Below are 24,781 nucleotides of genomic sequence, written 5' to 3' on the forward strand. Positions count from 1 at the left end.
CCAATTGCATTAGTACAAGCCAGAAGGAAAGACAGCATTGGGCGGCTGGAGGCATTAATCCACAGGGTCGTTCACCTGCTGTGTTTCTGTAACTTCTTAGAACATGAAACCATTTTCTTTTTTCCCCACTTTAGGTCTAATGCTGCACACAGGGAGAGTGGATGACCAATCACCCAAAGAAGGCAATCGTGGAAATGACGCCCTCAGCCCAGAGCCAGGGTGCTGCGACAGAATCCCTTTCCTCAATAGCTTTCTGCTCTCATTGCAAAAGGTCTCACATGCAGTGTAAGTCCACCGTGATTCCAGCAGGACCCTTTAGCCAAGCCCCCGCCATCCTAAGCACACCAGGACTTCCTTTCCTGGGTCTGCAAGTATCTGGGGTGTTATCTGGGCAGTATCAGCATCAATGATTACAAGGCACTTAGAATGCAGCCAAGGACCCCTGGTGGACTCGAATATGAATTTTATTAATCCATTTTATAAATGGATTTATAAATCCACCTTTTCAGGCATAGGGGTATTTGCTTCCTTAAAAGGTTCCACTAAAGTATACACCTTCAGACATCATCTTTGTTTCAAATGACTGAAAATAGTTCAATGTAAACTTTGGGGAGCATTCCCACTGCCTTAAACACTTAGTACTGCGACCTGGGCGCAGAAGGGAATGGTACACTTCATCATTATTAAAACAATGCACAGCCATGAGCCCTTTCACTAAGTGAACGTACTGAAAGCGTGTAAAGGAGAATGCATCCACTCCTCCTTTTGACGCTCAATCACTCCTTACTCTCACTTTGTTTCTGCCATAAGCAGAACGCTCGTGGGACTGACAAGGAGCGTTTCCAAAGCTCCTTTCAGAGTGGTTGGTAGAGCTGCCCATCCATCCATCAAGGGCCTGAGTGACTTCTTGGATGGATCGCTTTCACCACATTCTTTTTACCACGCGCATACAGAGAAATCGACTTAGCTTTAAGAGACAGAGGGGGACAGCAATTAAAAGCATAACAGACTTAAAAAGGCAACTAACCTTTTTCCACCTCATTCAGATTAGCAGCTGGCAGCGACAAAGACAGAAGAGACAAAAGACTTTTTACATTGGCATACAGCAGCAGAGCACAGGAAGCCGGCGTGCAAGGCGGCATTAACAGCAGAGAAGCAGGGATGGGGCGGTGGGCATGGGGGAAGGGGGGTGAGCTAGCAAACTGGAGCCCGGCTCAGACTCCTTAACTACAGCCGGCCCACATGCACAAACATGGAGAAAATGAGGTCAGAGGTAAACAGCATCACAGAGAGCATGCCTGTGTCTAGACCAGAGGACGGCACCCCCACAGCTGTAAGTGTCCAAGCATCTGTCGTGTGCTGTGTGGGTGTGGAGGCACATCTGAGAGAGTGGAGGAAGGGCAAGCTAACAGCTCAAAGCAGCAGAGTGAAGGTGCTCTCCCATGGCCCTCAACAGCTGTCCTCAGTCTTTTTATCCCTCTTTTGCCCGGGAACTTTCCATTTGCCTGACTGTACGCAGTGGCCCAGGAGGCCCTCCAATGGTTTACCATGGCGGCCCGTTTTGTATCATACTTGCACGGGTCCCTAGGAGGACTGAGAGAATTAAGACAGAGCCAATCCAGGGTGCTGACGTTTTGCATACATGGATAAGTCACTGTTTTTCAATCCGACGCCTAAGTCAGCCTGAAAGCGTAAGGAAAGGGGGTCGATTTCCCAACGTCACAGGGCTGCCAGGCACACAATTCCCAATGTGATGGGTGTGAGTTGTGTCATTTGCGGGGCTCCTGGAAGACGCAGGCAGCAGTAAGGCTTTCTTTTGAGAAAGGACAGGATGGTGAGGCATGTGCAAGTCAAAAGTTTAGAAGGAATTAACATGATTTGTTCACACGTCCAACATCTTATTTCCGAGTCCTACGTGTAACGACTTCTATTTGGATTCCTGGTGAATGAGATTTTTAATAGAATCAACATCGCCGGGACATCACTCGCGATCAATAGTCACACCCAGTGGGCATGGGAGAAGCGGGCGAATAATGGACCGAGTTGGGTAGGGAAGACCAGCGTTGATGATCAGGGTGGAGAGTGCACAGTGCAGTTTAGACACTAGAAAAACTATACAGACCCTTAAGATATATGTGGCCAATTCACTGGACTGACAAAAACGAAGAGTTTCTCCTCTAATAAATCAATAACTATTTACTGTGATATATTTTGGATTCAGGGCTGACATAACACTTCATAAATCTCCAATGGTGATTCGTTTTATTTCAGATCTCTCTCTCTCTGAGTTTTATAGCCTGCTCACCATACGCCTGCTTCTCTGACAAGTGTCAGTTTGCTTTCTGATTTCAGAATTTTCTCCATTAGCCAGATCATGAACAGTCTGGTACCAAAATAGGGAAACAAACAATCAAAAAGTAGCTTTTACTACATTAATTTATACACATCTTTCACGGTGTTTGATTTGCTCCAAATGAATAAGAGTGCAGTTTCTCTTTGCAATGACTTTGGACTCTCGAATAAGAAAGAAGAAAACCCTTCCAAGAAAAAAAATCAACTTGTGACTGGAATGGGTTTTAAACAATTACAACATAATTAGAGTTCCTGAATGCAGTGGGGTTTCTGGTCCCAGATTGCATGGTCATTAATCAGATTCCAAAGTTAAATCTAAAACAATACAGTCACATCAAAAGAAAAAATTTCCCCTAACTGCAGATGTGTATGGAGCAGGATATGAAACTCTTAGAGTTCAATCATACAGTCCTATAATTAAATGCTCATCTATGTGCTACATTGCTTTCAGAATCTGCAGATGGTTGCTTGAGATCTGGTAAAGGAACTCATTTCACATGTGCACTAGAACACTGTAGTTCACAGAGGAGGTACAAAGAGCCCTGTGTAGATAGCTAGATTAATAAAAAGACTCAAATGCTGCATATCTCTTAAGACCTAGTCCAAAGTTAAATAAACAAAAACAAACTAATAGCCATTGAGTTGATTCCAACTCATGGAGACCCTACATGACACAGTAGTACTTCCCCTGTGGACTTCTGAAGCTGAAAATCTTTATGAGAGCAGAAAGCCTCATCTTTCTCCAGGGGTGTTGTTGATGGGTCCAAACTGCTGACCGTAAAGTTAGCAATCCAGAATGACAGTTCTGATTTTCCCACGTTCCTCATGCCCAGTTTGCTCTATTGAGTTCAATACTTTTATTTAACCTTTGCACAGATTATGGCTAACGGCATAGTGGATCCAGTTGGGCAGCTAGCGTCAAGGCCCGCATTTCAAGGGAGAGAGAGGGGATTTCCTGCCCTGGTACACACAGGGAGCAGTTCTACACTGTCCTATAGGGTCACTATGAGTCAGCATCAACTGGATGACACTGAGTTTGCTTTTGTTTCATTAAACCTAGTGCTCAGTGCAAGTTCCCACAGAATAGCTTCTATAGAGAGCATACAAACAGCTATGATTGTGGCTAACAAAAAAAGGGGGGCTTGTTAAGCTTTGGGGTTTTGTTATGTGCTTCAAGGAAAGCCTTGAGACAATCGGGATTGGAGCTTCCTAATAATTTCTCCGTGAAGCTTCTAATCGCTTTGGATGGGAGAAGGCATGTGCATAAGATGCTGCATTATCAAGGTGGGAACTTGGGAAACGAAGGCTGAGAAATAAAGACAAAGATTCAAAAGAAATGGAGCAGAGCTAAGAAGTGATACATCTAAAGATAAGACCAGGGGCCCTCAGCTAGAAAAATGATCATAAACACAAATCACAAAGGCACTTGAGAAAAGCAATGTTTTCATAAGCAGCTCCTCAGTAAGGAAATATGAATCAGTTCCTGGTTTCTCTGTTCTAGAGGGCCTTAGAGAGTGAAAATTTGCTGGCAATACTTAGGTTTCATTTTGTACCAGTGGTTAGAACTGGTTGGACAACTAATTAAGCAAGCTCTTAAGACCTTTCTATAAGGTTAGAACAAGGATGGAAAAGAGAACCACTCTATTCCTCTAAGAAAATGCTAGGTGATGGGTTTAAATACAAACATTGGAATTCTTGGGAGAACATGAATTTCTCCACCCAATGAAACTCAACTACCCAAGGACTGTAAGATCTGGATGTGCAGGCAAATGGCAAGTGTCCCAAGACTACTCATGTGAATGTGAAAGCGAAGTCACACCTGAACCTGACCCAGACACCTAAAACTGGGTGCATGTTGGGCAGGGGTGCATACTGGAGACACTGGGCATCCTTTCTTAGGGCAAAATCGGAACGCATGTTCAAATTCCCTTCACCCAGCAGTACACGGTCTATACCTATGATCATGACCAAACACACGCAAATGTCGACTGGAAACTTGTGTTTCCTTTTTTTCCTCCATAGAGAAATAATAAAAGGCTAAGCTTGGTCATCACAGGAGGGTTTACAGTTCAATGATTGCCTCACAACTCCACGGGAAAGTGCAGCAAATGGTGTCTTTTTGTCTTTCGTGGTTGAGGATGTTAGCCTCGGCCCTCTCATGGTTTTGTCTTCCTCTGCTACTCTTAACTATGTCATAAATCACACTGAAATACATAGAATCAGTGGGAGGCTACGTTATCAAGCTCAGCAACACGGAAATGGAAATGTTGATTAGAATAACAACTTTAAATACGACTGATGAAGGAAAAACTTTACAATGGTGATGTTTCTTGTTTGTGATCACCAAAAGGTTTGATTAAACTAGATATATCAACTTTGACTTTATAGCAAGTTGGCTTATCAAAGGAAAAAACGAAGCACTTTGGATAGTCTTAGGAGATATATCACGAAAAAGCAAAAAGCAAGCTGTCATCTAGTCCATGCCGACTCCACTCATAGCAACCCTGTAGGACAGGGTAGAACTGCCCCTGTGAGCTTCCGGGAGTGGAAAACCTTGTCTTACTCCCTGAGAGTGCTAGTGGTTTCGAACTTCCAATCTTGCAGATCACAGCCAACATGTAACCACTACACCTCACCAAAGAAACACACATAAATAGATGACTGTCCCATAAGACTCTCCAAAGTGCTCAATAGCTTTAGGCTTTGAGTTTAATTTAGTGAGACATGGGTTACAAGAGCAAAACACTCACTCGCTAGTGCAGAAAAAAGTATGAAGAGGAGCAAATCATATGCCTATAAAAAACTCCATATGAAAATATGTGTATCTGTATGTACACATGGAGAAATTACAACAGGGTTAATTTGATCAGCTCTTCTATGTCCCCTCAGGGAGATTCTTCTGCTTCTATGAAAACACCATGAGTCAATGTCACCTAGTTGACAGTGAGACTTTTCAAGAGATGGAGTGGAATAGAAAATTAACCATTGACTCACTCTACCACTTTGTCAGTGATTGAAACAAGGCCCTTCCTGACTGAGCTCAGCTGACCTCAGGGGATTTGGTCGTTGCTGAGGTGGTATTATGTACACAAACCTTTGGGTGCCATCTGGAGGTATTAAAATGGCCCATTATTCCAGGGAATTCAAGGGTGGGTTATCTCTCAAGAAGCAAGGGAAATGACCTAAGTCACAGGCTTTGCATGGGATAACCTGAGTTAGTTTTTAATTAAAATATACATATATACACACATGCATATGTGTGTGTATGTAGGAGTGTGTGTGAATGCGTATATATGTGTGTATGTATCCACACACAAACATATACAAACACACACACGAACGCACACATACACACACCCTACCCACGAAGAAATTTTTAAAAAATCTATAAAAATGAAAAAAGGCCATTATCCTTTATATCATTTTTCCACCAGTTTCATGCAGTCCCCTCTCAGAGAGATACGCAGACAGACAGACAAACAGGACAACCCAGGACCAGGCAGTGTTCTGTTCTGTTGCATAGGCAGTCATTTGGAGTTGGAACTCTCTCAACTGTATGTGTGTGTGTGTACATGCATGCGTGCATGTGTCGGTTTGTACAGGGGAAGGGAAGGCTTTGCACAACATGCCATTCGATTGCTCAATTGTGGGCACTCTCATTTCAGTCTGACTGTTTCTCTTTGCTGGACATTTTATGATGGATGGCTCCATCCCAACTCAGCTTGCTGGGTCTCTGTCTGGTTGGCTGCAGCCATCTGTAAGTCCTTCAGGTGTTTACATTCCTTCTAATTTCTAAGCCACCCACCAGGGAGTGCATCACAGAATGCTTTACGAAGCACATGGCATGGGGTGGCTGGGGAGCTCGCACACAGATACACTGACGGATGGCATGGCACTTCTCAGTCTCCATACCTGTGTACTCAGGTGGGCAGAGGCACGTGTAGTTATTAATCCCATCGACACACGTAGAATTATTTTCACAGTCATTATCTTCACAGTCATCAATATTGACTTCACAATTTTCTCCTTCAAACCCATCAGCACAAATACACCTGCGAGTTGGGGAGAGGAAAGGCAAAAACATGAGTTTCTGATGCATTTTAAAACATTACTAACTTAAATAATGCAAAATAAGCCTAAATATGGTCATCAATTATATGGCTTTTAATAACAAGAAATCGATTTTAAAAATGTGTTTGAATGATATGTTGTAAGTATTTAAGGTTATGTTCCCAAACACAAAATCATTATATATAAAAATCATTATATATATAAAAAATGATATATATATATATAGGCTACATGACAGCAAATGGCTTAGTGACCCTACAATTCAATAAATTCAATATATTTCCAGGTCCACAAACAAGCTAATTTATGGCACAGCTCTCAGTCCTTTACTTTCTATCTGTGCTCTAATAAAATAAGTCATACTTCTTGACTCACAGTGATGAGGAACTGGCTGTAGTTAGAAGATTAAAACCCTTTCCAATTTTAGTGTATGTGCTGGCGAAGCAAACGCTAAAACCTGGTCTACCTATGTGTTATGTCTGGAAACAGAAACAACAACAACAACAAAGAAATTAACAAATAAAATGTGAGCTTCTTCCAAATTAGGAAATATGAATGTTCCAGAGCATGATCATCAACTATGAATGCTTAGTCTGAAGAAATACAACGACCCCCAGGCACCAGACGTTGTGCGTGCACTCCTGGATCAGTTTCAGAATAATTTTTGGTTAAAGTCTATATAAAAATAAGTAGATAATTTCATAATGAAATGCAGAAACTAAATATATTTCCTCTAAACAGTGACAGTTCTAACAAGCTTTAGTAGCATATTAGCATTCTTATGTGAAATTATTAGTGCGATTTAATAAAAACTCTGTTTCATAATTCATGATGGACATCTGCAGTAATTTTACTGTATGATTAAATAACTCCCGATTAAAAATGTTCACCGCATGTTTGTCTACGCATATTGTAGATTGGAAAGAGAATCATGAATTTTCTATTTCAAAGGGACCTACATTGTATCATTTGCATGCTGTGTGTTAAAGTAATAGAAAAAGCAGAAGATAAACGTATGATATGCAGGAGGGGGCTAGGGGGCTGTAATAAGCATAACTGAGTCAATACTTTGTCTTGCCATAATATCTGATGTCACCAGAAATTCATGATCAAAATATGTGCATGCGTTTTAGGTCCTGGTTTATGGTATCTCCTGAGCCGAGAATACTACACCGTTCAAGTTTGGGTTATGTTTTTTAGTGTTAACATCGCACGATTTCTAAGATCACTACTCGAGTAGTGTCTGCAGGACCGGTGAATTATTTAATACAGCTCTTTGAGCCAAAGTCTCCAACTCTTACCAAATGACTTTTTCCTGCCTGGGTCTCTTAAGAAGGTGGGGAAGATACTGATAGACTTTGCCTATGAGCAATTGTGAACAGGCCCCCCTGGAGTGGCATCCTGCTGCATAGAAAACTAGCCCTCTGAGAAGCAAGAGGAGGGATCTCATTACCAGCAAGAGCCAAGAGTGGAGTTCATCCTCAGGACCTGAGATCCCTGCAGAGTGAACCTCCAGGATCCAGAATGTAACTGTACTATCAGAGGAGCAGCAGCAGAACCAGGAACCAGAGGATGGAAATGAATGATGAACTTCCCAACACACAGAGCAAGTCGAGCTGAGTGCTTTGGGGCAGGAGGCTGACTTGTGGAGGAAGGGACCTTGGGTACTTAGATGGGGACGTTGGACTTGCTGACTCATAGAGGTTGAGCTGAATGCCTATGGACTGAGGCTTGCAGGAAGTGGTAAGGCCTGTTGAGCATTGATTAGTCGACCTGAGTGAATTTTGTGATGTGTCCTGATAAACAATTTTAGCCTGAGTATTTCTGACTTCTATTACAATTGTTAACTTCCTTAATAAACACTTTTAACAGTGACATTTGTCTGTGAGTTCTGTGTAGCTATTGCCATGGGTATTATAACACGAAGAGCTAATACATAGAACATTTATTCAGCAATACAGTGTCTTATCTAGCTTAGGCTCTTTTTACATATAGTTTCCTTTGATGTGAAAAAAAGAAGAAACGAAAGCCAGTTTCCTTAGTTATTCTTCACTCAATACTCTAGAAAGAGGAGCTCAAGGCTAATGCCAAGAACCTACCAGAATCCATCTTTTTCCCCTTCTTTCAAGTGGCAAGTTCCTCCGTGATTGCAGGGGTTACTGATGCACGCATGGATCGGGATGTCGCAATCCTGCCCCTGGAGAAGGAAGGGCCAAGGAACATTTCGTGTTAACAAAGCCGTTCTCGGTACACCGTGTCATCACCACAGAATTGTGAGAGCACACAGTGAAAAGCTCTGTTTTCAGGCTAACGCTCCTGCAACGGCTTCTACTGACCTTGAAGCCGTATGGGCAGGTGCATCGATAGAAATCGACTGGATCATTGTTGCAAGTGCCGTCGTTTTTACATGGATTTGATAAACAGGGGTTGCACTTAGCCAGAATATTAACGTCCACAGGGCCTAAAAATAAGTTGAGAATGATTAGAAACCTATGTTGTCTTAGAATTATCTCTATCCCTTAATGGAACGGGAAATTTTAGGCAGAATGATCGGTTGCCTATCTCCATGACAAACCAGGTATCGGTGTCATCAGGAAGTTCACAGGTGGTCTGCGAGTCTCTCTGACAATTGAGAGGGACTCAGGCTCCTACTACAGAAGGTATTAATAATAGCTGATGTTAATGGTATCAAAGTCACACGGTCAGTTCCCTCAGAGAGTCAACATGTTCGTGAGGCTGTGTTCCATGACCTTGACCACCTGGCTGGCCTGGGAATGCAAGCCATTGGTCCTAGAAAGGGCTGTGTGTGTGCATGCTAGGTTACAAATAAATATAAAGTCTCCATCATCCTAAGAGAAAGAAAGTCCCTGTCCTGAGAACTAGACAGTAATCTTAGTTTCCTACAGGAGCTACAGGACAGTGCCATTTTCATGCATGTGGACATGTGCCACAATGTAGTTTGCATTACGTTCATCCCCTTACACTTTGGAATAATATTTTTTTGGGGGGTGAATGTGTTCATTTTTCTCTTTTTATTAGTTGGGATCTAATACATATATCATTCCATATTTCAATCATGGAAATTGAAACTGTACAATTGCCACCACAATCAGTTTTCAGACAATCTTTTTCTAAATGGACCCCTTGACACCGTCTCCCTTCCACTCCCCCACCAGCGCTGAAATAATGTTTTCGTCCCATTAAGGTCCCCAGGTGATCAGGAAAGCTCTGTATCTTTGTCTCTGTGCATACAACACCATAGTAACGATCTCCATTTGCAGAGATCCTTGGAGACATTAAGAACAAAAAACAAATCCAAACTCTCATGAACCATAACCGGCCTTCTCAATGGAAAATTTTGGCAAAAGACGTTATCTTTTGGTTGCACAAAAGTAGTCTATAAACGGCTGGTCGGCTGGAAACCGTACCGTCCTCCAAAAGTTATATCCTCGAGCTGCTACTTTTTCGTTTATCTCAAACCATTTTCTAGGACGTCGCCCAGACATCCCACCATTCAATAATTCAGTCATATCAAGAAGTGTTGTTCAGTCGCTCCACAATCAGTTTCCCAACTCCTCCTTCTTGTTCTCCTTGATAGCAGCTCCTCAGTCCTCTCCCCTGCCGTGCCCTCTCCCCACTAAAATCCTTACTCTAGCTATTATCTCTTTAGAGTCACCCATCCTGGGCTAATGTTTGCGATGGATCATTGGACTTCCTCTTGAGAAGTTCGTCGCAATAGGATGCTGGGAGAGGGGGTTTTACTTCGAAAGCACCAATACTTCACGGCGTCAACACGAACTCCGTTCCTGCTGATGTTGGTCCTGTACTCCTTTCTCAGTGGGACAAACCGTCATCATGCCAGGAGCACTTCCCCTGCACTCCATACATCCTCTCCAGCAAAGCCGCCCTAGTCCATCTTAGAACACAGACTTCTCACCCGCCCCCGCCCCCACCCCCAATCACTGCGCTCACCTCTCAGGCACTTTCCACCAAATCATTGTAGCACCTCAGCGCATAGGAGCAACCTTGGATCTATTTGTCCCCTGGGTGAGGACCTACACCTGCAGGTTGTCAGTCCGCCCAGAGAAACCATGCCTTTAGGAGCCTGGAGAAATGGGCACTCCACTGCCAGGGAGTTGATTCCAACCCATAGTGACTCCCAGAACTGCCCGCACCGGGTTACCATGGGTCTAGTAGTCTTTACAGGTGTAGACTATCCCATCTCCCTCCATTGGAGTGGTGGTGGGACAAACTGTCCCCTTGGTGTCTGAGCGCTTAACTGCTGTATCATCAGGGCTCTTTAAAAAAGAAGCTACTAATTAATTACGTGCGTGGAATCCTCATGCGTTTAGGTCGACCTGGTACACAAGACCTCTGGAAAGCAGTGGAAAGCAAGGATGTGACTTTGAGGACAAAGTGCCCCTGACCGAAGCCACGGTGATTTTGTCACCTCACATGCTGGTCAGCAAGTGAGAAAGACTGACGAAAAATGGAGGCATTTGAACTCTGGTGTTGGTGAAGAACACTGAAAGTGCATGGCTCGCCCAATCACAAACAAATCTCTCTTGGAAGAAACACAGCCAGACTGCTCAGCAGAGGCAAGGATAGCGAGACTTCTCAATGACTTGGGCCATTTTGCTCAGAGAGCAGTCCCTGGAGAAAGGCAGCCTGCCTGGGAAAGTGGAGGGGCAGAAACCAAGAGGGGGGCCTTGACAAAAATGGATGGGCATCGTGGCTGCAACAAAGGGCTCAGATACAAGAACTGTTGTGAGGATAATGCAGGTCGGGAGTTTTGAACTGCTGACCATGAGATTAGCAGCCCATCATGTAAGCATTGTGTCACCAGGGATCCATAATTTTAGCACCACTCACTCACTGCCATCGAGTGGATTCTGACTCATAGTAATCCCATCACAAAGGCAAATTGGAGCTGGCTGCTTTTTCATTCATTTCAAATGCACTGGACACCCTCTTTCTATGCGAGGAGATGCAGACATTTGGTAAAACTTTCTGGGCTATTATAATCCATCCTCTGGGGAATGGAGATGAGCACGAAGGGGCAGCTAGTTACCCACTGGGTAACAACACTTGCCTGATTGCTCATGGTTTTATGATATTAAGAATTACAAAATTGATTTGTAATTTTGGGGCGTGTTGTGAGAGGGCAGTTCTCTTTGTTCTTGTGTTGCTGCTCACTGAAGAACAACAGCTTGGGGGCTGACACACTCCAACCAAATGTCAAGCTTGTCTCTTTCAAAAATGAATGGTTTCCAAGCCATAGTAAGACATTGCCAACCCATTAGCCCTCATGGGATATGTGCAATAAAGGGGGAAAGAAATCTTGTTTTACACACATACACACACACACACACACACACACACACACACACACGGCACTGAAATGAAAACACCCAGTCCCCAGTCCCGGCTTGCAGGACTGATTTAAGATTTGGCTGTGACTTGAGAGAGCAGCCTATAAGCATCAGCTATATGGATGGAGGTGTGTTGAGCTTAATAATTCAAAGGGAAAATAAGCGGAAAGTTTGGTTAACAATTTGTCTGTGTCAGTCGCATAAATCTTTAATGGAAGAACTTCTGGGCATCAAATCCATTAGCGTTTGTGGGCAGACTTGCTTACTTGACTCAAATCACTAGCTATGCACCTGACACCAACATCACCACCCACCGAGACTCATAGCTCACCGTGATTTATTACAGAAAGCTGCAGCACAATTTCTAACTGTATCCCAAAGCCTGCCTTCACGCTGGCATCCTGGGAAACATGAGCCAAATAACAAAATCTGCCAGCACTGCCCTTGTCTAGAAGTCAGAGGTACATCAAAGACAGCTCAGGGAACAGGAGAAGGAGTATTTGATGTTGGGTCTAATGATCTTTTGGGCAGTTTTAATTTTAAAGCCCTAATTCTACGTTCCACTTGATTTTGCAGGACTGAATTTCTTAAGTTATTAGCATCAAATGCACAAGTCATTCATTTATCAAATATTTATCAAGGGCCTTCTCAGGGGCAGGCACGAGGCTAAGTTTCGGGGATTCAAAGGTAAGTGAAACAGCTTAATTTCTGAAAAACTTACCATTAAGCAAACAATATTACATGGTATATATACATGTACACATACACACATAGAGTCCTGGTCTCATGGTCGTTCAATGCATGGATTGAATGGTCATCAATTCAAACCCACTTATGGATTTGTTTGAGAAGAGAACTTGCAATCTGCTCCCTTGAAGATTATAGACTAGGAAACCCTGTAGGGTTGTTCCACCTTGTCGTACAGGGTCACTGAGTACAGCCTAACTGAATCCTCAAAGGGACATTTCTACTAAGACTTTAAAGAGTCATTTACCACAGACCTGCCCAAAGTCCTATGTAGTTTGAATCCCTATTCCTGATGGTTGTGTTGATGGGTGTACACAGTGGATCAAAGTAAACTGAAGTCCTTGCAACATCAGTCTTTTCCACCTTTGTTAGTAGGCTATTTATTGGTAAAGGTGAGGTATTTTTGTTTGCTTAATTTTGAAGAGTAATCAATACTAAAGACAGAGCCAATCCCGAAGTCTTGGATCTTCATTAGCAAATGCTTCAAGTCCTCTTTGTGTTCAGCAAACAAGGATGTCATTTGCTATCACAGGTTGTTCATACGTCTTCCTGGAATCCAGACGCCATGTTCTCCAGAGAATCTAGCTTCTCAGGGTAAAGCTATGTTTCAAGGATTGTTCTGTGGTCTATATTCTGTATGTTCAGGTTCTGTGTGGGCACAATGATGTGTCCCGGAATTCCCATTCCTTGTATTATCATCCATAGATACAGCCACACAATCAAAAATTTTATATAGTTTACAAGACACAAGTAAACATGCTTCTGGGATTCTCTGCTTATAGTCAAGGTCCATCTGACAGCAGCAACGATATCCCTTATTCCACATTCATCTTTGAAGATGTACAGCCAGAATGCTCCTTAGAAGCAAGGACATGGAGACTTTGTCTCAAGTCATGTGGGCATATAATATAATAGAGAAACAAGTCCCTAGAGCCGGACATCACGGTCAACAAAATAGAGGGACACTGGGGCTGCCACAAAGAGCTCAAACACAGGACGACGGAGAGGCTCGTGATGGAAGGTACGGTGCTCCGCTCCTTCTGTGGTGTCCATGCTCTCTGGGAGTCAGACCTGACTCGCGGATACCTAACCAGTGCAGTTTCACCACATGAGATCAGGGAAAGGTGTATGCTCCCAGGAGGCCCAGGTCTCCTTCATTCATTGGGCAGCCTTGGAAGGGATGTGTACTTTCAGTTTGTAATGGCCATGTAGCCCCGGGAGACGCTTGTGATTCTCAGGTAAGCTCACACATCTTTCTTCTTTCATGTTCATTCTTAGCTCCACGTGGCTTTCCACAGACTCCCCAGATGGCCTCATGGACTTCACACCGTTGTGATTCCATTAGTATTTGGTTGAGACCTTGATTCTTAAACTCTTATATAGCTTTCTGAACAGCAGCAAACTTGCCCCTTGTTTCAGAGTTAGCTACTGAAGTCTATCTCTAAGTAGAACAGATGGTTTGGACTTTGGACCATTGTCTGAGCACCTTGGAATGATACTCAGCACACACTGGGAACTCAAGTAACATTTGGTTGGATGACTGTAAGAATGGACCACTCCTTCCTAATCAGATGGCTTACACACATTATAAAATATTTGTTGGATATTAAATTAAATGCCCTGTCACTTAGTGCTTTATATTAAAGAAGAAGAAGAAGAAGAAACCAACAAACAGGAAAAAAGAGTGTTGTCATTCACTTGGTTCTGACTCACGGCAACTCCACGTTTCCAAGTAGAACTATATTTTTGCTTGCTTGTTTTTCTCAATAGCTGGGCTCATTTGCAGGCAGATACCCAAACTTTCTTCCCTATTGCTTTTGGGTGAATCCTGACCACCAACTCTCGGTTAGTAGCTAAGTGCTTAACTGTTTGCACAACCTAAGGATTCATAATCTGATAATGAACTAGTCCCAGCTGAACAGTCCCTGGCTGACCTCGCACAGGTTCAGTATTTTACTATGTGGGTTAGACACGCGTGCACCATGGCTTATCGTAGCTCCCATTTGCTACCCTGTTTTCTATCTCTGATCTGCGGTGGCAAGTTCCCTGTCCAGTACGACAGCCTCCAATTGTGTGCTCACCTACTAACATTTGAATGATTGCAATCATTGTTGCTGTTGTGAGGTGCCACTGAATTGTTTCTAAGTCATGGAGATCGGATGCACAACATGGTCTCGACCGGTGCCATCCTCACACCTGTTCCTGGGCCTGAGCCCATTGGTGCAGCCGCTGTGAGTCCATCTCCTCCAGTGCCTTCCTTTTTTTCACTGCCCTTCTACTTTAGCAAGCATGATGTCTACATGTCCAACATATGTAACAGGAAGTTTTGCCATCCGTGCCTTCAAGGAGCATTCTGAGCTTACTTCTTCCAAGATGGATCTGTTTTCTATTTTGGCAGTCCATGGTCCTTTCAGTTTTCCTTGCCAGCACCATAATTCAAAGTAATCAGTTCCTCACTCTTCTTGATTCAATGCCCAACTTTCCTGTGCATGTGAGGCCGCTGAGAAAACCCTGGCTTGGGTCAGGTACACTTTAGTCCTCACAATAACAGCCTTGTTTGCAAGACCAGGCTGGTTGACACTGCCAATTTTTAGGTTGTCAGTCAAGGGCAAACCGTTTATGTTACGTAGAGACAGGGACAAAAATGAAATAAAATGTAAAGTTTAGTTCTTTCATTGCTCTTGTTACATGAAGTTCTTGACAATCACTGGTTAATAGCTACTTGTGGTAGCTGGTGATTTTATGTTCAGTAAACACGCTTGGCTAGGGGTGGATTCAAATCTGCCAATCAAGTGGTAACCTGATGACACCTCCTTGGGGGTATTGCCTTTTGGATAAGAACAAGGAACTCTGGGAGCAACTTTCCTTTTGGCCATTTTACCCTCCCCCTGACTGGGACTTCATGTGGACTCAATGTCTCCCTCCAAGTGTGACCATATGTGTGTCATCCGACCTTGAGAGCTGTCAGTGCCCTGACATGCTTCTACCAACCTTGGACCCGCAGCCCTGGGATCTTTCTGCTTCACTCATCTGTATTGCCAGCCCACCGCCACATGGAGTCTGAAGAGGACCCTGTCTTGCATGAGACTTCCAGACTTGAATTGGACAGGGATAAGATGCCTTCTTGATATATAGTTACTTCTTGGTATATAGCTCTTTCTTATACACATGAGTGTTGCTAGATTTGTTTCTCTAGGCTACCCAGCCCAGCACACTACCGTATTGGAAAGTGTAGGATAGAATTTACTTTTGGACAAGACTGGTCCAAGTATCCCTGAAGCATATTTGCATTCACTGATTGAGGTGTGCTATACATAGGTATTCAATGGGAGGGAGGAGTCAAATTAGCTTTGTAACACTTCAGTTAAGCATTTATGTATGCATCTGTGGGGTCCCCATGATGGCCCAAGTAGCTCAATGCTCAAGTCTGAACTGAGAGATTAGCAGGTGGAACGCACTCCATGATCCCTCACAAGGGCTGGCCATCTGCTGCCACTGGGAGTCCGACATGATTTAATGACACCTAGTCTGACGTTGGCTGATGTCTATGTCTGCATATGAACATTGCACCTCTGAGAATATTCAATAACAATTTAAACCAAGACTCTGAGAATGAAATAAAAGTCGGCAAAATTGGGTTACTGTAAAATAGCGTTTTTTTCCCCCTGCAGAAAGATCTCCAGGGAGCTGTAAATTTTAAGAATGACTGATAATCATGAACATTCTTCAAGCTACAGTAGGAGCATCCATGAGCACCAACACACTCACTGCTATCAAGTCACTTCCAATTCATATCGACCCTACAGGACAGCGAAGAACTGCCCCCGTAGGTGTCTGAGACTGTAAGTGTTTATGGAGGAAAAAGCCTAATTTTTCGCCCACAGAGCAGCTGATGGTTTTGAACTACTGATTTTGTGGTTAGCAGACCAACCAGTAACTGCTATGCCACCAAAGAGGTGTAACAGAAATAGCTGGCAGTCCCTCACCTTTCCCAAGAAATCTCAAAGCAATTGGCGCAGTAACTGGCATGAGGGCCAGGTTTTCAGCTAGCCTCTCCTTTCCTACTTCCTCTTTTACATTCACCTTTCCCTGGCTCTACAAGTATGGTGGCCTGGCTCTCCTGCATCAGGAATCCTCTCAGGCCACTGCCCAAGGACACAGAGGGGATCACAAAGGGACAAATGGAAGTACTGGTTTTGTGCAAAGGTGCTTAGATCATCAAAACTCCTTGGGCTGCTTACCGCTAGGTTCACAGTTCAAAACCATCAGCCAATTCATGGGAGAACGATGAGGTTTTCCGAAAGATGAGGTTACAGTTTCAGAAACACACTGGGTCAGCTCTACCCTGCCTTTTAATCTGAGTAAACACCTTCAGATAAGAAGAGTCATCATCCCCACTCACAGATGAGGCACCCGAGGGCTAAACTAGTGAAGCCATTACACTAACGCGACCGAACTATCGAAACTCAAAACAGAGCTTCAACTCCAGGCAGGCTGGGCCCCCTTGGGGCAGAAGTATCTTACTTTGATTGGACTACCCTACTTAAAAACTCGAGCGTTGACAGCTTGCCTTTCCAGCTGGGTTGCCACATCTGGGGAGGCAAAACCATACTGCAAGCTTTCATTTTACACATAAGGCATGTTTGCTTTATCTGCTGATTATTTGAATACATGGTTTTCAGTAGTTTCCCTACCATCCATCTAACCAACCGTTATGCGTGGCTCCCTGAGAAGACGTCCAGAAATGAAGAATCAGTGTGACAACTGCACACCCATTGCAGGGAGAGCTTCATTCAGGCGTTTGGCTCTGCAGCACGGGAATAAATGAGGGAACCTCAAAAAGTTCCAGGAAAAATGGAATGAAAAGAGAATGTGATTTTTCCAAGGACTCCTTGAAGCCCCCTTATCTATAATACAAATGTACTACCACCGTTTGCTGTCTGCTTTGGTTAGCTGTTCGTTTATTTTTTTCCTCTAGTAGAAACCCAATTGTTCTATTTTTATAAAAAGAATGTTCTAATGAACCACAGCTATTAAAATCCAGTTGAGGATTTACAAACAGGAACAAGGGCGGGAACAGAGTGGAAGAAAGGCAGGCAAGGAGGGCTTTGGGCACAGAGTTGGAGCACAGGGAGTGGCCTGGGAAGCTCTATCCCTCTTACCTGGTGCCAGGAAGCCACAGGGCCCTGACAGCCCTAGGAGCAGGCCGGAGGTCCCGGCAAGGCAAAAGCAAAATGATTTAAGAGTTAGAGAGTAGACGAGGAATCTCCAGAACCTGCCTCCTCTGGATTTCTTCTTACAGTTTTTAGAAAGTATATTAATTTCTTTGGTCACTTACTGAGAGTCCCTGGAGAAGGCTGCTTACATCCTGCCTGGGGCACCTCAACTCCCTCAACGTGCAAATGGACAAAGTCCTTTGCCCTGAGTTTCCCAGCTCTACCTTTGAACTCTGGGCAAATGCTTTTCTCGCTCAGACTCATACGGCGATTAACTGACCAGCACACACAAAAACAGGAAAGGACAAGGGAGTCAAATCCATACCTTGACACGTGAATTTTTTGGACGGGGTGGTGAGCAAGAGTTTGTCGGCCATTTCTCCAGGACCAGCGCAGCGGGCAATTCCTGGTTCTTTATACTCCGACTTGACCCAGTCCGATAACCACTGCATGTTACAATCACAGTAAAGAGGGTTGGCTCCAATTGCTCTGGAAAGAAACAACATCACAAACGCAGACACACACGCACACACACAAATAGGAAGCGTTGTTATTTCCTAAGGGAACATAGCTCAAAGTGATGCTCCATAGACCGTTCCCAGGGATCTAGTGTGACGGGTCAGGGAGCTCCGGTGGGGAGTCCAGCTCACTGGGCTGCTAAGCATAAGGTGGGAAGTTCATACCCACCAGCCGGCCCTCAGGAGAAAGGTGAGGCTTTCTGTTCCCGTAAAGACGGACAGTCTCAGAAAACTGCACAGGGGGGTAATTCTGCTCTGTCCTATAGGGTCACGCGGAGTCTGAGTCAAGTTGATGGCAGTGAGTTATAATCGAGAAGAATATCAAACACTGGTGTTTCCCACCGTCTGGAATTCTGTTCCCCTGGGATTTAGTGAGTTAGCACCGTTGTTCACACCTGCTTAGGCCTTTCACAGAGACAGGCCGTCATTGGTCTACATGCAACTCGATCTCTCCTTCATCACACACTTATTTGCTGAGAGCATGATGCTACGTTTGGGGGCCGAGATAAATAATATGCTGCTTTGAAGCCCAAAGAACGACTGTGCAGAAGAGGTGAATGCATATGAAATCAGTTTTGTTAGGAACGTTATGACAGAAGCATTCATGAGGTGATTCTGAACCGAAGCGTGAATGACGTCTCTGTGCTAGGGGGCTGGAGGGCTACAGCTGCTAAGCTACGTGGTGGCTGAGGGTCGCTATTCACTGGATGGCCTAGGGCATTTTAAGTCAGGGAGCCAGCACATGCGAGGGATGGTGAGGCATCAGATGGACTCCTCAGTTCCTGGTTTTACGTACAAAGGCACCGGGACAGGCCAGGGCAAAGATTCCTCCCACTAAATCATGTGCACTTATTTGGATTGAAATTGGATGCCTCTCCCTTTGTAAAGCTTCTTGGTTTGGAAGGAAAGCAAGACCGAGTAGAACTGATTTCAGAGGCTGCAAATATTTTGCAAGGAGAAAGTCACCTCTTTCTCCCCAGGAGTGGCTGGCTGGAGGGCTCACGCTGCTGACCTTGCAGTTAACAGCTCAAAGGGGTGATCCACTAACCACCATGGATCCTGAACACCCTCCTAAACACAAACCAAACTCATGGTCATGAGTCAATGCTGAGTCGAGTCGTAGCAACCCTGTCGGGCAGGGAAGACTATTGATGTGGGTTTCAGAGACTGTAACTCTTGACGGGAGGAGCAAACCCCATCTTTCTCTGGAAGAGCTCAAGGAATTATAGGAAAACTGAGGTAATCGCCACCATAGCTAATGTCTAACGCAACATTACTGGATTCAGGACCGGGTCTGGTCCTATCTGCTCGGTTTCCTCTCAGCTGATCCTGATTGAAATCCATGATGCTGACACTACGTTCCAGACCTCAGTGTCTACTGAGTTCAGAGAAGTGAACGAGCCACCTTGCCAGGGTATGTTCAAGTCCTAGATTAAATTTAAGTCACAGTTGAAAACGTATTAATTTGATTTATAATATCTCATTGATCACGCTTAAGATTTACTACTTCCCTGCAGAGGATTTACCACTTAAGATTTACCACTCCCTCTGACAGACAGAGGTCCTCTGTCAGGCTCACGAGATGAGATCTTTACAGGAGCAGACAGCCTCCCCTTTCTCTCAGGCAGCCGTCGGTGGCTCTGAACCTCCTCCTTTTGGTTTAGCAAGCCAACGCTTAACCCGAAGCCCCACCAGGGGTGCTTTGTTCCGGACTTTCCAATGTAAGGGGGAACAACATCTTCTATTAGTCAGGCCCCAACATGTGCTTGTCAAACCACAGTACTTTATATTGCTGCAGTTTGAAGGCCCAACTTGAACCAGAGGGTGGAAGAGAGCCCACCCTGTGCACATGGAAAAGAGTTCTGGTGAGTCGGTGTGTTAAGCCTCAGGCTGCTAGGCCATGGGTTTAAATCCATCAGCTGCTCCTTGGGAGAAGGAAGAGGTCTACTTCCACAGAGATGCACAGACTCAAGCCTCCCACCCCCATCGCACCCCACCTCCCAGCAGCTCTCCTCTGTTCTACGGGATCACTGTGAGTCGGCACCAGCAGGCTGCCAATGGGTTCGGTTTGAGTTCCTGCCATACATATAGGTATGTCTGATGCAAACCCTTCTTCTAAACTGAAAAGGAGAGGAGCAGAATATGGTGCTCTGAGTCTTTCGACCTCATGCGCCGAGCCCTGACTGTGCCACGGAAAGACATTCATCAGAGCTCCCCAGGTTGGAGGGAGTGCAAAACACTGGCGCACATGACATTCCATGGCAGACCAGGACACCTATGCACAGCAGAGAAGGCACCAACATAGCAACCGCTGGGAAGGTGGTGCTGGACTCGGTCCTGTTGCACCCAGGGTCATTGACATACCCTAGATTCGGGGCCACACAAAGGTGTGGGAGCCATGTGGTAAACAGAGAGAGAACTCAGTCGAGGGAGGAAAGGGCCAGCACAGTCCACGGTGTCTCTTTGGTTCTCTAGTGCAGGCTGAACGCTTTATATTATCTTTCAAGACATGCACGATGGCGCATTCTGATCGTTCAGGACAAGGGATGGCAGAGGACTGGGTCTTCCAAACTCTTTTCCAGGGCAGTGGGGTCCTGGAACCCCTAGTTACACAGGAAGTACTCACAAGTGTGACAGTGCAGAGAGGTCGCTGAAGGCACCTTCGGGCACAGCAGAAATATCATTTCCATGTAAAGAACTGAAAGAAAATAAAAGGATAGCTGAGCTTTCCGTTCTCCGGAGGGAGTCCAGGACCACCTCCAGGTATGCAGGAGATTACCGTGATGAACCGTTCAAATAGGCCCAGAGGAGCGGGTGCTTGCAATCCACGATATTTGTGCAACTGGAGAGCTATGTGGGAAGGCACTAAGGTAGAGCCTGTTTCACACATGAGACATACATGCATCCCAGATGAAAGAATTCAAAATCAAGCAAGGAAATACAGACGTGTTTTTGAAAACAACACTAAAGAAAACAAAAGCACATGGGGTGGGGAAGTGCAACGCAAAAGCCTGAAACCAACAAGGGGGAGGCTGAGACCTGCTAACAACATGGATACCTCCACGTGGTAAAGCTTCCATGGAAGGCACCGAATCAGAAGTTTTGGAACAGATATCCCTAACACATAAGAGAGTCCCAACTCTAAAGGTGTTCTTTTTTGTCCTGCTGACACTGGATCAGCACTTGGCCACCCAGTGAAAGTACAGCACGTTAAGGTCACTCCTGTTTCCTCAGAGAAAGAATTGGTGCTCTATTCCCCCAAATGGCAGCCTAAGCAAAAAGCCTCTGGAGCAGGACAACTCTGTCACGTGCGGTCACCAAGGGTTGGAACGGACACGGCCAAACACAACCACATCCAAGTGTTTACAGAAAGGAAATGTGTAAATTGGAAAGACTACCCTGTCCACCTCTCTGTAACTCCCACCAAAGGACTGGCTGGGGCTAGGCAAACAGGGCATATGGGCACTCCTAGAGGGGATTGGTCAGCCTTACTTATCACTCCCCTGGCTCCAAAGATGAGGCATCTTTGAAGCAGAGAGGGAAAGCCCGGCACCACTGGAAGTACATGTTCCAGATCTCTGTCTTGAATTGGTAGAGGCCCAGACAAGAAGCATCAGCGCCAAGACTCAGGGCTGTGGGACCAAGCAATAGATGGGCTTCCTGGTCCACAGAGGAGAGGCCAAGGGACCATGTGGCTGAGAGACTGAGGACCTGAGAGAGAGACCTCATTGTTGGCTGAAAAGAGCCGTTGCTGTGGACCAGTAACTGTATCCTCCTGGTCACTGATCTTTACTTGTAATAACCTATTAACTTCCCTTAAAAAAAAACCCAGAAGTGTGAGTACTGCCTGTGAGTTCTGTGTGGACACTGCCAGACATTAGCCAACCCAGCACAGAAGTGGAATGCTGGGGGAGGAATAGTTGGTGTCCGAGTAGGCAGAGGAGGATGGAGTGTGGAGGTACGTCTGACCGCAGCCTCAGGGCAACCGGGAAGGCAAAGGTGGTCAGATAGGGCCTTGCATAGCTTTTATTTACTGTGAATAGAAAGATTTTAATTCGTACTACATAAAAATAGAAATAGCCAGCAGAACAAGAAATGATACTCTTGCTGGCCTTCAGAAATGAAATCTGCCCACATATATACACATGTGCATACATGTCAATAGACAAAGAAAAATATGTACAAACAAAAGAAAAAAATTGAAAACAAGTCTGGTATTAATTGATTAACTCAGTAGTCTGGAGTGAGATGAAGGATTTCAGATCAGAAGTAGAACTGTCATGTATGCTTAAAGGCAATCTTTTATGACAATAAAAGAACGTATTCTTACATTATACAGTTTTTTAACTGAAACTCTTTTCTGCATTCCATTCAAAATAAGTTGGAGCGATGGAGCACATATAACTTAATGTTACATATATATAAGTTAAAATGTTATATAATGACTTAATATAATAAATTATATAAACTCATATCATAACTTAATGTTGTATAACGACTCCAGCAATGAGAATTAGAATGGAGAAAGTTCAGTTTCCCGACATCAAAACTTACTAGACAATGCTATGATGAAACATGATGTTCCCAGTTTCAAATTTGTAGCAAATCTCTAATGCAAAGATCCTAAAATAATCATGAATTAATAAGGCAGTTAAATTATTAACATAACTTTTAAGTCCCCTGGGAGAAAGAAGCCATCTTATTAAATGTAAGATGCTTACAGTAATCGAAGAGACTTCAGTCCATCGAAAGTTCGGGAAGGAATACATCGGAGCCGGTTGTAACTGAGAATTCTGAAAGCAGAAGGAATTTGATTTTCTTAGCTATTGCAGAATAACCAAGTGTTATTCTGAACACAAATGCAGACTAACAAAAGTTATTTAAGTATCCTGTAAGTGGAAAGGTGTTGATGCTGAATCTATAGTTCTTCAGTGTGTCTTACCATGATACTATTTATGCATACCATAAGTGTGGGCAAAAGTGTCTCTTCTGTGGGCTTCACATATTTCTGATGCCTACATGATCTGCCCTGGAAGATACTTTTTGTTAAGTCCACCATGCCCACCAATTATTCCTGTATTTATTTTCTAGAACCCAACAAAGTGTGCAAACTTTGTACGTATGTGTTTGTTCCCGTGGGCTTTATGTATCCCTTTTTCCCAGCACAGGTCATGCTCCATAGGAGCTTTGATCTATCATGTGCACCAGGAAGGTCCAATGTCTTGTGGGAAAAAACATGAATGAACGTGCCACTGTTGTTCAATGAATGAATGCACCACTCAGTACCACGTCTTCACACTCACAAGGTGAGGAGCTGGGTCATGTTGCTGAAGCTCTGATTGGAAAGGGTACTTATCCGGTTGTTGCTCAAGTCTCTACAAGGAAAAAGAAAACAAGGAGTCTAACATTACCAGTCAAGTTGAACTCAGTGGTCCCACGGGAGAGACGGCCACTCTTGCCAGAAGTAATGGCGGCATTTCCCCATCAGCGGTTGTCTGAAAGCTACAAAACACGGGTCCCCTGCGGAAGATTGTGTTTTGCTCACAATTCTTCACTCCTCCTCCTTCTACAAGTCCGAGTAACCATAAAAACAAACATCCACAGACCTTATCCACTGCCAAGCAGAATAACAAGACAATAGTCATGGGTGTGGAGTGGATGCGGATGTAGGGTGAGGCTCAATGTATCACAAAGCAGAACTAACTGCTTCGTTGGCTTCTCTTTACTGGAACTTTTGCAGGAGCAGCTCTTTAGAGCTTATTTTTTTGGTCCCACTCGGAGGGTTTGGGCCACCAACCGTTAGGCAAGTAGTGGGGCACAAACCATTGGGGCCACTCGGGGACCGTCAGAAGGAGCTGCGAGCCATGCTTTAAGCCAATGGTGTAGAAGAAGCCATATCAGGCTTCCCTCCTGAGAAAAAGCTTTCAAAACAAACTCAGAAGCCTGAAAAAGCCGCCACTGAACACCTCTGTTTTAGACACACACGGGGTCATCCTACGTCACAGCCATCACTCTGTGGGAAGTTACTCCTTGAGAGGTGGAGTGCCGACCAGGGGTCACTAGTCAAAAACATTTCCGAGTCTTCCAATTCATATTTTTCTTTATTTCTAACTGGTGTGCGGCAATCACACACTGTCCTACAGCTAACCCAGTTTTGCTGAAGTGGCCCTTTGGAATTGCAGCAATTTAACGGTTTATTTAACAGAACCAAATGCCTCTCATCCATTCCTGATGCTATTAAATAAATAACTAGACATAGAGCAAGGGGGGTTAGGGGGCGTTGTCTTTCCCTTGATTTAATTAGTTTGCCTCTTAAACACTCTCCTATGCTTCAGAGTCAGTGAGACAATCCGCTCGCTCAATGGCAGTGGGTTTGGCTTCAGCTTTATGGATGTTCTTTGGTAAAGTATAGGGTCAGCCAGCCAGAGGGAGCCTCGCACTGAGAGAGACGGACGGACAGTAAGAGCAGGCTCTAGAATAACCATTCTGAGGATGGTGAAGGCCT

General features: G+C 44.5%; 1 protein-coding gene across 1 annotated transcript in view; it reads right to left on the minus strand.

Annotated features, from left to right (window-relative positions):
- Positions 1 to 24,781, minus strand: part of SLIT2 (slit guidance ligand 2) — a 404,634-nt gene that overhangs the window by 54,643 nt on the left and 325,210 nt on the right. Inside the window, exons 23-29 of the mRNA XM_075544484.1 lie at positions 23,580 to 23,651; positions 22,998 to 23,069; positions 20,903 to 20,974; positions 18,084 to 18,247; positions 8,760 to 8,884; positions 8,523 to 8,620; positions 6,265 to 6,404 (exon numbers count right to left, since the gene is read on the minus strand). Coding sequence (XP_075400599.1) covers positions 6,265 to 6,404; positions 8,523 to 8,620; positions 8,760 to 8,884; positions 18,084 to 18,247; positions 20,903 to 20,974; positions 22,998 to 23,069; positions 23,580 to 23,651 — 743 coding nt within the window. The remainder of the gene's footprint in view (positions 1 to 6,264; positions 6,405 to 8,522; positions 8,621 to 8,759; positions 8,885 to 18,083; positions 18,248 to 20,902; positions 20,975 to 22,997; positions 23,070 to 23,579; positions 23,652 to 24,781) is intronic.

The sequence above is a fragment of the Tenrec ecaudatus genome, chromosome 3, assembly GCF_050624435.1.
Source record: "Tenrec ecaudatus isolate mTenEca1 chromosome 3, mTenEca1.hap1, whole genome shotgun sequence".
Taxonomy (NCBI): Eukaryota; Metazoa; Chordata; class Mammalia; order Afrosoricida; family Tenrecidae; genus Tenrec; species Tenrec ecaudatus.